We start from the raw sequence: 15,163 nt of genomic DNA on the forward strand, positions 1-15,163 counted from the left end.
CCTTCCAACCCCCGTCTTGTACACATTACACTTCGTATTAAGGAGGTAGAAAGAATATTTTTATGAATAACTAGATTTTATCTGTAAGATTTTAATTGGACTAGAGTAAATGTTAATAAGCAGTGTTTTATACATCACACTACCTTATTTACAATGCTACGGCAGCAACGCTTTCCTAAATCCTCACCTGGAAGGAGCTGCTTAATTTTAAATACGTCTTAAAATGCTGCCGGGTTAAGTGGAAGCTGGTTTCCTAAAGATCTCAGATGCTATACATAAGCCAGAGACACTCAAGGCAAGAACCTATTATCCATAAATAAGCAGAGCATCACTGCATTTGATAAGGCAGCAAGAGGGCAGATTGTTTGGAAGGATTAAATGCTACATTAAGAATACACTGTCATTAAATAATATTTTCCTTTTTATATCCACTTTTTTTTTTAAAACCTAGGTCTTATTTGAATATAGTTTAACTTTCAATAGGAAATGAATGGGCGCCAATGTAACTCAAAATTACAGGACACTCCCTTTTAAACAGCATTTCATCCTCAATTCAGACAAATTACGTGATCACCAATCCACATGAAAGGCTTTATATAGTCATAATTCCATTCTTCAGAAGGCAGCAACACATGAAAAATTAAAGTAGATACAAGATAAAATAGACACGAATATTTTAAAATTTAAGTTGGAGACACAAGAGAAAGAAAACTTTACAAACACTACATCAAATGAGGTATAATTAATACTTCTCATATGATCACCCTTAATTTATACTTGTAGAGCCAAATGGCATGCTCCTAAAATTTAACTTCAAATTAGTTCATGTGCCAAGTAGCATTCCACTGTGTCCAAACCTTTAAAAGATTGAAGGAAACATCTGTTTCCAGTCAACCAGCTGGAATTTTGTCAGAGAACAAGTTTCAAGACAATAGCAATTATCTTGCTACTTGCAGGCTAATCCATTTTGCAAGATGGTTGAATTGCAACAATTTTTAATGAGGCATCTAGCTTGAAAAACCACAGATAGCGGCATCACCAGAACCAGAAATCAAATTGATTTCCATCCAAATTATAAACATCAAAAAAGACAAACACATGACTGTTTAACCATTCATCACCAGATCTGGTTGGACCACATTGAGCATTATCAGGACCTGCCCTCCTCTGCCAAAACTCTGCTCCTGCACTGTGCATACAAGCCCCAGCTTCTCTTTTCTCCACTACCAAACATCTCTTTCCTCCTCCTCAATCATCTCCAACAAGTGTGAGGAGTTCAGACTTTTGTCAAAAAGACAGAGACCATCCCTTCATTTCCAATGCCTACTAAACCAATGTTTCCCAAGTCCCCTGTCAATCATCTGCACCAACACCATTCTCTTATTTTCTCTGATTGTCTTCTCTAAGCTAATCAAAATCCTGCCCCCTCAATCCTATTTCCACAAAATAAATTACCTACCTTTCCTCCTGGCCCTCAAGTGAACTGACAGTGTGAATTTCTCCCTCTCCTCAGGCATTTTCTCACTGCCTTTCAAATTTATCACCATTACCCCCTCACAAAAAAAACCTAACCTTGAACTCCTCTATCCTTGCAAACAATAGACTATTACCAACCTCCCATTCAAATACAAAGATCCTGAATGTGTTGCTGCCTTCCAAATTAGTGCCCATTTTTTTTGGCAACTCCATATTTGAACTTTTCCAATCAGGTTTCCATCCCTACCACAACACTTAAAATCAACACTCAAAGCTCCCAAAATCATAAATACCATCCTCCCATACCTCCTCACCTCTCTTCACCTCTGCAGCCTTTGCAATGGTTGACCAGGTCATCCTCTCCATATCCTCTCCTCCATTATGACTGTTCTCACCCTTTTCTATTGCTGCCTAACCAGTCAGTGCTGGAGACTCTCCTGGCTCAATGGCTCTGCTTCCTGCTTACACCTAGTTACCTCTGAATTCATTCTTTGCCCTCCATTTCACATTTACTTGCTGCCCCTCTGCGATGCCAGGTTCCACATTTAAGATAACACCACCCAGGTCCATCTCTCAGCATCTGTTATCCACGTTTCAACATCCAATCCTAGATGAGCCATAAGTTCCTCAATGAAACACTGGATATACTAAAGCCATTATTCGTTAGCAATTCCACCCTCTACCCCAAGCCACAAAAGCTCTTACATTGGCTATCCGTCCACCAATGCCCCAAAATTTTAAAATTCGTCCTTGTGTTCAATTCCCTCTGTGACCTCACCCTTTCCCACCTCAGTACCCGCTTCCAGCCTTACAGCAATAACTTGCACTATAAGACACCTTAAACAAATCAAATAAGCCCAGGTACTCTGCAGGACCACTATCAAACAAAAATGTGACACCGAGTTACATGGCATGGTGATGGAAAATCATCTGCACTCCTCCTATGCTGGCCTCTTGCACATCTCCAATTTTCATCAATCCACTGGTAGTCATGTCTTCAATCGACTAGGCTCTAAACTCTAGAATTCAGCCCTTTAATGTCTTGACCTCCTCGTTCTAACATTTCCTTATGTGGCTTTTTGGCCAAGCTTTTGGTCACCATTCTTGATATCTCTATGTAGCTCTGTAGAATTTTGTTTGACAACACTGCTGTGAAGTGCTTTAGGATGTTTTATTAAAGTCATTATATAAATGCAAACGTTACTCAATATTGAAAAATAACACAAGCAGCAGTCGTAGGCCTTAGTCATTGCAAAGGATTGCTAACGTGCATCTCTTTGAAGCTGGGTGTTGGCATTGAGTGATGGACATGTAGACTGCAAAGGTAATCTATATTGAAGTGGAATCTCCAAGACAGTGAAACAAAAAATAATACTGAATAAGATGCTGAAGAGCGACACGTGTTTCCGAAGCTTTTCATATTGCACTCATCAGGACAAGTGCAAGGGTGCCAAATTTCAAATGATCACAACTTATACTACAAGCTCTCAGGGCTCCCAGAATCTTCATCAGAGCATTTGTTCCTTTTGAAAACAGCAAGAGTGTTCTTAAGATTCACTGAAGATCTGTATACCAACTATGAAATCCCAAAATATCTTTTGGTTATAGGATGCATCAACCATTAATCTTCTGTTGACTAACAAGGTAGAGGCGCATGCCATTTTAGTAGCCTAATCTATGCATTTTGTAGAATCATAGGAGGCGGCCACTCAACACATTGTGCCTGTGCTGGCTCTTGAAAAGATCTATCCATTAGGACCACTCCCCTGCAGCTTCTCCATAGCCTTGCAAACATTCCCCTTATTTATTCAGTTCCAGTTTGAAAGTTATTAAATCTGATTCCACCAGCCTTGCAGGCAGCGCATTCCAGATAACAATTCGCTGCTTAAAATTTGTTTCCTCGTTGCCTCTGGTTCTTTTGCCAATCACTTTAAATCCAAGTCCTCTGGTTACCGACCTTGGGTCACTGAAAACAGTTCCTCCTTATTTACTCTTATCAAAACCCTTCAAGATTTTGAATCCCTCTACTGAATTGCCCTTCTGTGCTCTAAGGGGAACTACCGTAGCTTCTCTAATCTCTCCACAAAACTGAAGTCCCTCATTCCCAGTACCATTCTGGTAATTCATTTATGCACCAAGGTCTTGACAGCCTCGCTGAAGTGTCGGGCCCAGAACTGGCCACAATTACATAGGATTACAGATGATATACAAAATGGTCAGAGTTAATCAGAAAATTCTGAAGCTCATGAGAAAACAAATTAATTTCAGGGGCAGGGAGTTACAGACAAGAGCTGAAACAAAAATTCAGGTCCAAAGTAAATTTTAGATGCCCTTTAGAAAGATTAAAGATCTCTTGAAAGATGAACACCACCTCCCTCAAATGGCTTCAGAGTATTAAACTACCATGGCATCCAACATTGTCTTCACAAAAGTTGAATATTTTAAAGATGTAGCTTACTGTGTATGTACAATACTTAATCCAAAACAGAATAGTTTGCATCCCACTTGATGTAACACCTTTGCAACTTTGAAATTCATGGAATGAATACTGTGTTCCAGGTACCCAGATATTTCATGCAAAATCCTCTGGCTCCAAAAGAAAATTATCAGCTCAGAACAGGACAAAAAAAAATGGGAGCAAGAATAGACCACATGGCCCATCGAGCCTGCCCCACCATTCTACACGATCATGGCTGATCTTGGGCTTCAATTCTGCTTTCCCACCCATTCCCCAAGTTCCTTGATTCTCTGAGAAGCCAACAATCCTTCTATCCCAGCCTTAAACAATCAAAAATGGAGCATTCACAACCCTCTGGCATAGAGAAAGTTTTTGCAGAGCTGTAGACGTGAGATTTGAATAAACACTTTTAAGGCTGAAACAACAACTTCCAAAATAGATAGCGGTTATAGTTTCAAAGCACACACTTTCCAAACACACACATTTCTTTTTCATGGTCCAATATTTTTAAGTTTAAACGTTTACATCTGAATTATTTCAAAAATAGTTAAAGCTTTCAGATCAAAATCTACTCCACTTAATTTGAAGTCTGTTAATTTGATTTATTAGATCTATTTTTAAACTAAGATATAGTGTATGTTGTTGAAATGAAACAAGATATATGATTGTTTTCATATCAACAGAAAAGGTATTGCTTTAAATCTAAAGGCTGTACCTATAAATATCCAACATAAGTATGCAAACCTCCATCTGTGGAGAATTAATCCCCTCAAAATTGAACCAAATATGTGGTACACAAGAGGGACAATGTCTATCTCACCCTACAAGAACTCCTCCATTTCTGGTTAATAACAAAATGGGAACTGTTAATATAGTCACAGTATTGGCCATGTTTCCACAGATAAAACATACATAAAGGGAAGTTTCTTTTGCCATGATGGAGTGGACATTAAAATATATTTTTCTAAACCTGTGAAGTGACTCACCTCCATGCTATTCTTTGTAGGGTAAGCTGTTCGTTTAGACAGTAGTGACTTTCTCCGCAGCTGGTATGGGCTGTTTTGTGCACCAGGTCCTGATTCTTCCACAATCATGTCTGCAGGGACATCCTCATCTATGAATAGAGAGAGAAAAAGAATTGGGTTTTTACACAAAGTATGTAGGAGGGTTTTTTTTTTTTATTTCCTTCAAAGGCCTTTGCACCACACAAGATGTCAATCTATTCTACTGTATAATTCACCAAAACAATTCCATCTCCTGAGACAAAGTTCTACAAAAAACTTTTAATGACTGCCCCACAAAAATTTAAATTAGATAAAACTCCAGAATACTGGTAAAGCATTAGTTTGACCCCAAGTGGAGTAGTGTGTTAAGACTTTGGAGAGGGAACAGAAAAGATGGGGGATTAGTTACATGGGAAGGATGAAGCTAGGGTTGTTCGCACTGGAGCGGAGATGACCAAAAGGAAATTTGATAGAGCTGTTTAAAATCATGAAGGGTTTAGATAGAGTAAATAAGGAGAGACTGCTTCCAATGCTGATAGCTCAATAACCAGAGGCCACAAATTTAAGGTGACTAGTCAAAGAACTACAGGGTGCATGAGGAAAACCTCAATATAACAAGTAGTTAGAATTTGGAATGTGCTGCCTGATAGGGCGTGAAAACAGATTCAATGACAGCTTTCAAAAAAGAATTGGATAAACATTTGAATGAGAAAAAAGTTGCAGGGATAAGATAAAAGGGCCAGAGAGTAGGACTAAATCATTCTTCAAAAGGGCTGGCACAGACTCAATAGGCCGAATTCTCTCTTTCTGTGCTGTACTATTCTATGATTTGGTGAATACCATCCTTTCTTACAACCTGCATTGATTCTTGAACAGTAGCCTTCCTTAACATGATGCTTCAAAGGTTCCAGCAGCTGAGTAACTCACTTAACATTCAATCATCTCGATCAGCAGTTATCCTGATTAGACACAATCCCATGCTTTTCAGCTTTTGCAAAGACGCTATGTTGGAAGTCTATTGAGCATACCCACAATTCTTTTGGCGTGTGGGGAGAAAAGCAACCAGGCAGAAGAGATGGCTTCCAATCTCAAGTATTGCTTCAGGGTGGTTAATTTAGGATGCTGTATTTAACAACACAATGTGCATTAACATAGAACCTTTAACATGAAAAGAACAAGTCCCATGGCCCTTTTTGAGACATAATCCAAAAAAAAAAATGCTGTTATATGTGGAAATATTAAGAGGGGTGACCAGCAGCTTGATCTGAAGTAGATTTTTAAAAAAATTCTAGATGGAAAGAAAGATGCAGAAGTGATTCCAGAGGATAGGTGGCATGGTGCACAAAAGGACAGGAAGAGGATTGAAAAATTGAGATTACTGCTTGAAAAAAGCAGCAATGGACGTCTTGATAAGGCTTTTGGATAATGTTGCAAGGTAACAGAGGATAACTGTACGCTCATTCAAGGGGCATTCAAACCAATGATGGTAGCAGAGTAGGTCAATTGTGATGAGTTGGGGTAAGGAGAGGTGAGGATGCGGGGGAAAGTACCTGAAGCAGGAGAGGAGGGTCAAAGGGAAGAAAATCTAGGTGTAAAGTAGACCCTCCTGAAATAATGGTGCAGCATATCATTTTATCATTTCGACCGACTAGAGCAATCTGCAACAAGTATTTATTGTTTACCATTGCCTCCAGACTATCTAGCAGAATATTTGAAAAACAATATAGTGCACTTAATGTAGTGAAACATCTGAAGTACAATCAAAAATTTGACACTGAGCCAGCATTTTTTGGACAGATAAACAAAAGGGTGGATTTTAAAGAGCAACCTAAGTGAGGGGGAAGGAGAAAAATGGAGACAGAGGCTGAGTATTTAGGGTGGAAATTCCAGAGCTTGGGGCCTAGGGGGTAGAAGGCACAGTCACCAACAGTGGAGCAATTAAATTGCACAACAGGCCGAAATTAGGGGAACACAGGCATGAGGGTTGTAGGGCTCAAGGACAATTCTCACAAGGGCGTGCATTTTAAATCTGAGGTATTGTCAGACTGAGAACCAATGTAGGTCAATGAACACTGGGAGGGTAGGGGTTATTTGAATGGGACTTGGTGCAAGTTAGGACACCAGCAGCAAAGCTTTGGATGAGTTCAATCCTCAATTTCTTTGAGGACGGTGGAACATGGGAGGCTGGCCAGGGGACCATTGGAATAGAGACTGATGGTTGTCAAAAACATCAGCCGTGATTCAAAGGCGTCTGGCATGTTAATTTCAGCTGAAAAAGGAATTTGCGTTTCTGGAAACTGACATACAAGAAAATCATGAATAAAACAAAGTTATGAAAAAGCCAAAATTCCAGAAGACTGGATTTTAAAAAAAGCAACTCAACTAAAATTCATTTTATATCAAAGTCAAAATCTCTCTCTCAAATTTGGAACTCTTCCTATTATTCAAAGGTAACACTCCCAAAATATTCACTCGCTGGAAAGTACAACCACTCAGCTCAGATTCGAGGGAGAGACATTTCCAATAAATTACATTCTTTTCTCTTTCCAGCTCTATCTACACAATAATTCTTAGAGTACTTGAGGTCATCAAGCAATCATCTTCTGTAATCACAAAATTTGAAAATGGGCACATCCTTTTTCCAAATGCAGTACCAACTAGTGTGCAAGCTTTTTCTTGGCAATAGGCAAGCTCACTGATGCTCAAACATGGAAATTTTCCAATGAAGATTGCCACTGGGAACAAGGTTGCTATCAAGCAGCATGAAGCAATTTTTCTGCACTCTTGCCAGGGGCATCAAGGCAAAAAAAACTGCAACCGCAATACAGATCTGTGAATTCTTTGGTCAGTGACAAGTATTGTACCAGAGTACTGATCCAGAAAGTCATTTGGAGAATTTAATTTTTGAAAAGTCAGAGAGCAACTTGCATTTATGTAGTGCCTCTAATATAGTAACGCATCCCAAAAATCAAAAAAAGGTCCCTACAAAAGGTAACAATAAAATTCTACAGTCTTCAAATTATAAACAAAGATTATTAAGGGTATGCCTTTATTTTCAGAGGGCAATTAGTCATTAAAATAGTGAGATAAGCTATATTGCAGCTCAGTTAAGTTTTATTATCAAAAAGTTAGAGTGGCAGACAGTCTTGGATTGATTTGCTTGGAATATTAACTATGAGTATGAACATGAATCGCGAAAGAAAATGCAGCATTTACAGATAAAACAAGGGCACACTTGGAAATAGTTTTAGTCCTCACCTTATAGCTCCCCTGCTCCAAGTTATGTTGGTTGCATTACTAGAACATGAGGCCTCAGCAGATGGCTCATATGGAAACAGGAGATTTCTGCTACTGGTAAAGTCAATCTCAACCAGTGCAGCACCAAAGCATGGGTCAGAGCCTAGAGTTCTTGTCGGGTCCAAATTTTCTATTGAATTTTAGATTTTTCTCCTACGTTTGTTGATTTAAAAGAATTGTCATTCTTAAAACTTTTTTTTGCAACATTTACCTTTGAGTAGTAGACATCTTTTACAAGGTAGGACATAAGGTCCCTGGAAGACTTTCAGCATTTTCAGGGCTCCTGTAAAAAACATGCCAATCACAGGGGTGTTTCTTGTCCAGACTAGAGAACAGTCCTCATAGAATTCTACTGCTGATCTCCACTTGATGACCACTAACAAAAAATAAACTCCATACTTCTGTTCAAAGTCACTCAACCTATATTAAACCACTGCAATTCTCTTCCTAAATTCCTCCAGGTTGCTACATTCCTACCAACACCCCCCCCACCCCCCCAATCTCTTGATTTTCAAAGGTCTCCTTGAAATTTACCTCTTTGCTTACACCTTTTGCACCATTTCAAACTCCTCATATCTGCCCAGCTAACTCCCATTGCGTGGAACACTCAAGCATTTTGTTACTTTAAATGTTCTATGCAAGTGAAAGTTAAGCGTTTTTGGGCTTTACAAAAAATATTGATTTAGCTAATTTCCCAAACTTGACATTTCTTCTTTTTGAAATGTAAATGCACTTCCATTGAAGTGTTAGCACCAGCAATGAATTAGTCACTTCATAAGGTCTATGAACAGGATTATTGTTTGACTGATTAAATTGGGGGCATCTTTAAATTCTTATGCAACTGATACGTGTCATTAACTTGTTTACTTATTCTATAACAGTTCAATAGATAAATTCATAGCATTTTGGAGTTTTCTTATAAATTATTACAGCTTTGACGCAGCACTTCTCATATTGTCTCTTAACATCTAAGGTTTTTTTAAGCATGCTGGAGAATCATGGTAACTGATTTCATAGCAAATATATTCACATTCAGCAAAAGCTGCCATTGTACAGCTTCGGCTTGTACCAATTCATCTAGTCTTTCAATTAAACACAGAATTTGAATGTCAATTTAACAAAATCCACAGCCTGTTTTGCAAACTAACCTCATTTGTAAAGTTGTGGGCAATAAACAAACAAATAGAATGCAAAAGGAACCACAGGTATCTTAGCTACCTTCCATAAAATATGTGGCATTTTTACTCAGTTTTGCAAACTTACACACTTAAGGGAAAAAAAATGGAAATAAAATGTAAGAGAATGCACAGGCCAGAAGCAAGGCTGGTTTTCCTAAATGTTCTCTGGCAGTCCCAGAGTATGAGAGGAAGAAAACTCAAGGACACGTTTGCTATGGGATGCTAGTAGGAGTACAAGTGGCCTGATTAGTTTTCCAAACCTAACAACCTATAAACGAGGCCATTTGACCAGCAGTCTCAGGGTCACGTGACAAATTCAATGCCCACTGGTAAATCAGGCCTGTTAAAATCCTGCAGCCTCTAAAAAGCTGGATATAAATACTGGATCCAAATCTTTGATATTTTTGATAACTGATTTAACTGCTACTAGTGTTAAAAATTATTATTGCTAGGTGTTTTGGCTGCAGCTTTAAGAGGAAACATTAGCACAATTCTACCCCCACTTATGTGGCAGACATTTCTCTCCTCCTCCTCACTCAACCCCCACCCCCAAAAAAAGTTTCAAAATCAGAATCAAAAGGTCACCTGAAAGTACAATAAAAATGTACTGGCTGCAGGATAACTACTAACTAGTATTTGAAACCTATTCCTCTCTCCTTAACACACATTGCTCCCAAATGAGCTTACATACAATTGGTAAAATGTTGTCACCATTATTTTTCCATTATAAGGTGAGGAAACATCCAAGAAACAGCACTGGATGTTGTGCGCATGGATTCAAAAAATATTTGATAAGGTGGAGAGGAAATTTCCTAATAAAAAGATGACATCATTAAGGGGAGAATGGCATTATGGCTAGCAAATTGAAACAAAAAATGCTGGAAAACTCAGGTTAATGCAGCATATGTAGATAGATCTGTGACCTTTCATCAGAACTATGGATAGCAGATGATTTAAGGACAGAAAAGACTAGCCGTTTTTGGATATTTTTTCAGAATGGAAGGATAACTAACTCCCTCAGGAGTGCGTTGGAGCCATTACTCTTAAAATAGATATAATTTATTTTTCAAAAATCTGGATTTGGGTAGGGGTATTATCACAATCAGCACATAACACGAAAGATACAGGGCTAACTGAAAAGTATTGTAACTGATTATAGCAGGAAATGCATTAGCTGGGCAGTTAAGAGACCAAATGAAACTTAGAGTGGGTGTGATGTTTTTTTTTGGAAATAAGGCCAAGGAGAGGAAATAAGCACTAAATGGTAAAAAGTTAAAAGGCATAGAAGAATTGGACTAAATGGTTAGTTCTTTCAAAAGGTCACTAAAGTCACAATGTGCTTACTTTTTTGCACTTTTTCATTTTAATCTCTAGGTTGCAGTTGTGATGAATGAAATGTTTGAGATTATTGTTCCATCCTAACATCTGATATTGGTGCATGCAGTAAGGATAACTGGACCGGATGGTCAACAGTGCTTATATTGTTTCCAAAATGTAATTTGACAAGTAATCAACACTTAAGAACATATAATCTTATCATGGCACAACAAAATGTCATCCCTGTTCACCCAGGGCCAGAAGTGGTGCCCTTCCAAACGGTCAGTGCTTAATCCACTTTTGTTCTCTGCATAGTGTATATAGATAACTTGGACTTGGGTATAAGGAGTACAATCATATTATTTGCTAATGATACAAAAGTAGATAGTGTGGCAAAAAATGAGCAGTGTAAGGTTTTAGAAAGGTTGGCTAGCAGAATGGGCAAACAGGAGGAACCTGTAATTCAACAAGGATCATTTCAAGATCAACAACATGCATTTATATAGTGTTTTCCTACTTAATATTATGTCCAAAGGCACTCCACAGAAGAATGAAAGATCATTACTTTGGAAGGGAAAAAACAACAAATGGAACACACAGTTAAGAGAATCACTCAGAACAGAGATCTATGGGTTCAAATTCATAATTACCTGAAAATGCAGGTAGATGTACCTATAAAAAAAGGCCAACAGCATTTTGAACTTAAGCAAAGTGCAGCAGAAAAGTTATCATATTGTTAAACATTAGTCCAGTTTTGTGAAATCTATTATTGCAATAGAGAACATACAGCATAGATTCACTAGGATAGGAAACTACAGCTAGAAAGTCAGACTTGAGATTCCAGGAATAAAATCAGAAAATGCTGGAAAAACTCAGGTCTGGCAAGATCTGTGGAGAATGATTTTCCAGGATTATTTCACTAGGAATCAAGTGCATAACCAAAACTATACCTCCAAATGAGGAGTCAATTACAAGAAGTAATTAATTTAAATTTGTCAGTAAGAGTGAGAGAGATGGGTTCAGGAAAATTTTCCTTACAAAAGACTGAAGCATGAAATGCTTTGCCACAGCAAGTAGCTGAGGCAGAGACAACTATCTATTAATGAAAGATTGGATAAATATTTGAAGCAGAGCTAAGTATGACAGGCCAGTGGGATTAGTTTCGATTACCACAGAAGGACTGTCACAAACCTGGGCCAAACAGTCTCTTCTGTGCTGTAAATATTTATGGTTCTTTAGGTGGAAATCAGGGACAAACACTGCTGAGAGCTTCAAACAACTGCAGCTGTAGAGCCCTAAAGTACTAAGAAAGCTTTGGTCTTCCACCCAATAATGCTGGAATCTCCTGGAAAGTTTCAGCTAACTATAGCTCAGGTATGGCGTTCAGCCATTTTTTATACAACTGTGCCAGCATAAAACTGAAACATTGCAACATGCAAATTCCCTCAATCATTTGTTTTGCTCTTGAAATACATCCACTGAAACATTCTACTGCAAACTTAAATAGTTTACCATCCATGCAAAGCATCAGCATGGCTGAGTTAGCTAGATTAATGTGAACATACTAGCATAGATTTACACCCAAAAATGTATATATATATAGTTTACTGCCTCTGATCCTCACGCAGAATTCTACAATTTGAACGCCGTATTCTTTGCAATTTCTTTTTAATTTTTCTTACTGAAACCTTCACTATACTTAACCAAAGCGCTGTCTGTCGCAGTGCACCTGAGGTGGTTTGGACCTGGCCTTCTCCCCACACCTTCAGGACTAAGCCGCGAGAATGACCTTCCAAATGCGCAGAGAATATTTTTGAGCAGCAGCTGTGGAAAGGGCTTCAAGAGTGAGGCACCAAGGCGGAAGATTGCAACCTACTCAATAACACCCCTACTGAGGTGACACTGCATTTACCTTTGGCTTACTGCAGTAGTTTGTGCCCTCATGAATACCACATGAAATTTCATTACATCATATCAGCACAATTGGTGCAGAAGCTGGCGTAATTTCTGAGCAATCTAGCTAATTCAGGGCTAAAAAATGACATTTCTACATTCAGGCCACACAAGACACTGGTATTCTCAAAACTTGAGCACTTCTGTGCACAAGCAGTCAAGTAAAGCAAAGATAACATTTGTCTAACTAATTTTTGTACTTAAATAATACTTTTAGTGTTGCACGATAAGTTCTGTACTACAATGTAACATCAACGCTGACAAATAAGTGGACCACCTGTTTTATCCATGGGCCATTCGTGAAGCCTAAAGTTACAAGATAGGAGCTTTCTTAATGTGCTGTCTTATTGAGTACAGGAAGGTATTATGGCACAGAATCCTTATAAAAATTCCCAGGGACACTCAACACCAAATGTACAAAAGTTAGCTATACAAACATTTTTGTTTTACCCACTCAACTGCTATCCACCTAGTCTTTCCCCTTCTTGGTCGGAGATCTTCCTTTCCTCCACGTTGACTAACCACAGATATCTTGCTTAATTATCCTAATTATCTTTGATAGTTCTTTGTGCCTTAATCAAATTTTTTTTTAAAAATGCATATTGTTATAAATACGGCTCTGGACACAATTCTAATTTCCAATGGCACAACAGTCATTCGATGTCAGGGAGTGGAAGCATGAAAAGACACACATAGGGTGTAACTATGGAGAAATCAGAAGTGCAAAAATACAAAAGTGGAGAATTTTGCCAACTAATTTGATACACAATCATGTCACCAGGGAACTAGAGTTAAAACTTTAAATCACTGCCTTTCTCTGTTGCTCACTGGGCAATGACTCATATGAACATTGAAAAAGGTATAGGACGTATAGTCCCTACAGCCTATTCTGTCATTCAATGAGATCATGGCTGATCTGTGACCTAGCTCCACATACCTGCCTTTGTTGCTTATCCCTTAACGTCGCTGGTTAATAAAATTTTAAATCTGAGATGAATTTAAGAATGAGCTAGCATCAATTGTTGTTGCAGTCAACTATCATTGTAGAAGAGTTCCAAGCTTCAATTGCCCTTTTTGTGCAGATGTGACTCCTAATTTCACTTCTAAAACATCCAGATTAATTTTTTAGACTACGGTCCTTTAGTTCTACACTCTCCAACCAGCACAAGTAGGGTAGATGGAGATAAACTCTTTTCTCATTAATGTCCCAAAAACTTTGATCAAACCACCCTTTAACCTTCTAAAGTCCAGGAAATATAATGCTCAGCCTCTTATTTCCTTGGTCTGCACCACCCTTGCCCACCCATCGTGCTGCGTCCAAACACCAGCCATCATCTTATGGCGCACCAGCTTGATTTTTTTTAAAACACATATATACACTTCAACCAAAACCTGTGCAAATAGAAACCCCAGCTCTGATTCACTACAATTGGACAGCATCCCTTGAGAGACAAGGAAACTTGGCCACTGTTTGTCCCAGCTCCAAAATCTGATTTGATGATTATCAGGGCAATCTTTTTCTCCTACACATATTGGTTATTTTCGACAGAACCTTTGAAACCTTCCAGCCGAACTCCGGTTAAGGATGCCTGCTGTGGAGAAGAGCGCCAATTTTCCTTGCATGTCAAATTTCTACCAGCAAGTATTTGCCTACAACAGAGGATCAACCACAGCAAACAACCATACAGAAGAGCCCCTTTCTGCAAGAAACGACATACATAAACTGTGATGCAGGCTGCATCCACACCCCCACCCATATTTAAAACATGGACAAAACAAGAGCAGTCCTATCTGCCGAGAAGACTAGCTGCCATACATACATGTACACTGACACCTATTGGTATAAATCTGCTACATTTCTGAAAGGGAAATAAAGAAATCTGTTATACCAATTAAAAAGTATTAAACCAGCAATTAAAGGGTACAGTTGTGTACTGGTTATACTACTGGGCTACTAATTCAGAAGTCTGAAATAATCAGAGAAATCCCACCATGGTAGTTTGAGAATTTGAATTCAGTTGTTGAAATCTGTGAATAACCTGGCATCAGTAACAGTGATCATAAGCAGCCAAATGGCTGTAAAAAAACAAGTTCACTAATGTTTTGGCCTATGTAATACAGTCTCATGACAATGTGGTTAATTCTTCGCTACCTTCAGAAGTGGTGCAGAAAGCCACTAAGTTGCATCAAACCATTAAAGATAAACAAGATTGGATTGCAGCAGTTCAAAAAGGCAACCCCCCAGTATATTCTCAAGGCTGGCTTTACTGGTGAACAAATTTAAAAAGTGGTGTGGTTCTCAAATAATTCGAGTTGAAATTGATCTTGAAACTGATAAATAAATGTTTACATTTCACGCTAAGTTTTGCTTTGCACATTAGGGCAACAAAGCCATGGAGAACTAAGAATTTACAAAGCAAACGTAAGCATAACCTCAGTCAACTACTAATGAGGACCACAGTTTGGGGGTGAGGGGGTAA

General features: G+C 38.5%; 1 protein-coding gene across 4 annotated transcripts in view; it reads right to left on the bottom strand.

Annotated features, from left to right (window-relative positions):
* Positions 1-15,163, bottom strand: part of LOC121289979 (F-box only protein 11) — a 133,335-nt gene that overhangs the window by 79,699 nt on the left and 38,473 nt on the right. For 3 of the 4 annotated variants that reach the window (XM_041210009.1, XM_041210028.1, XM_041210019.1), the window contains one exon: positions 4,921-5,048. In XM_041210009.1, the coding sequence (XP_041065943.1) occupies positions 4,921-5,048 (128 nt within the window). Of the gene's footprint in view, positions 1-4,920; positions 5,049-11,380; positions 11,400-15,163 lie in introns of those variants that run through there. The other variant, XM_041210040.1, reaches the window with a different exon arrangement.

This window comes from Carcharodon carcharias, chromosome 2, assembly GCF_017639515.1.
Source record: "Carcharodon carcharias isolate sCarCar2 chromosome 2, sCarCar2.pri, whole genome shotgun sequence".
Lineage (NCBI taxonomy): Eukaryota > Metazoa > Chordata > Chondrichthyes > Lamniformes > Lamnidae > Carcharodon > Carcharodon carcharias.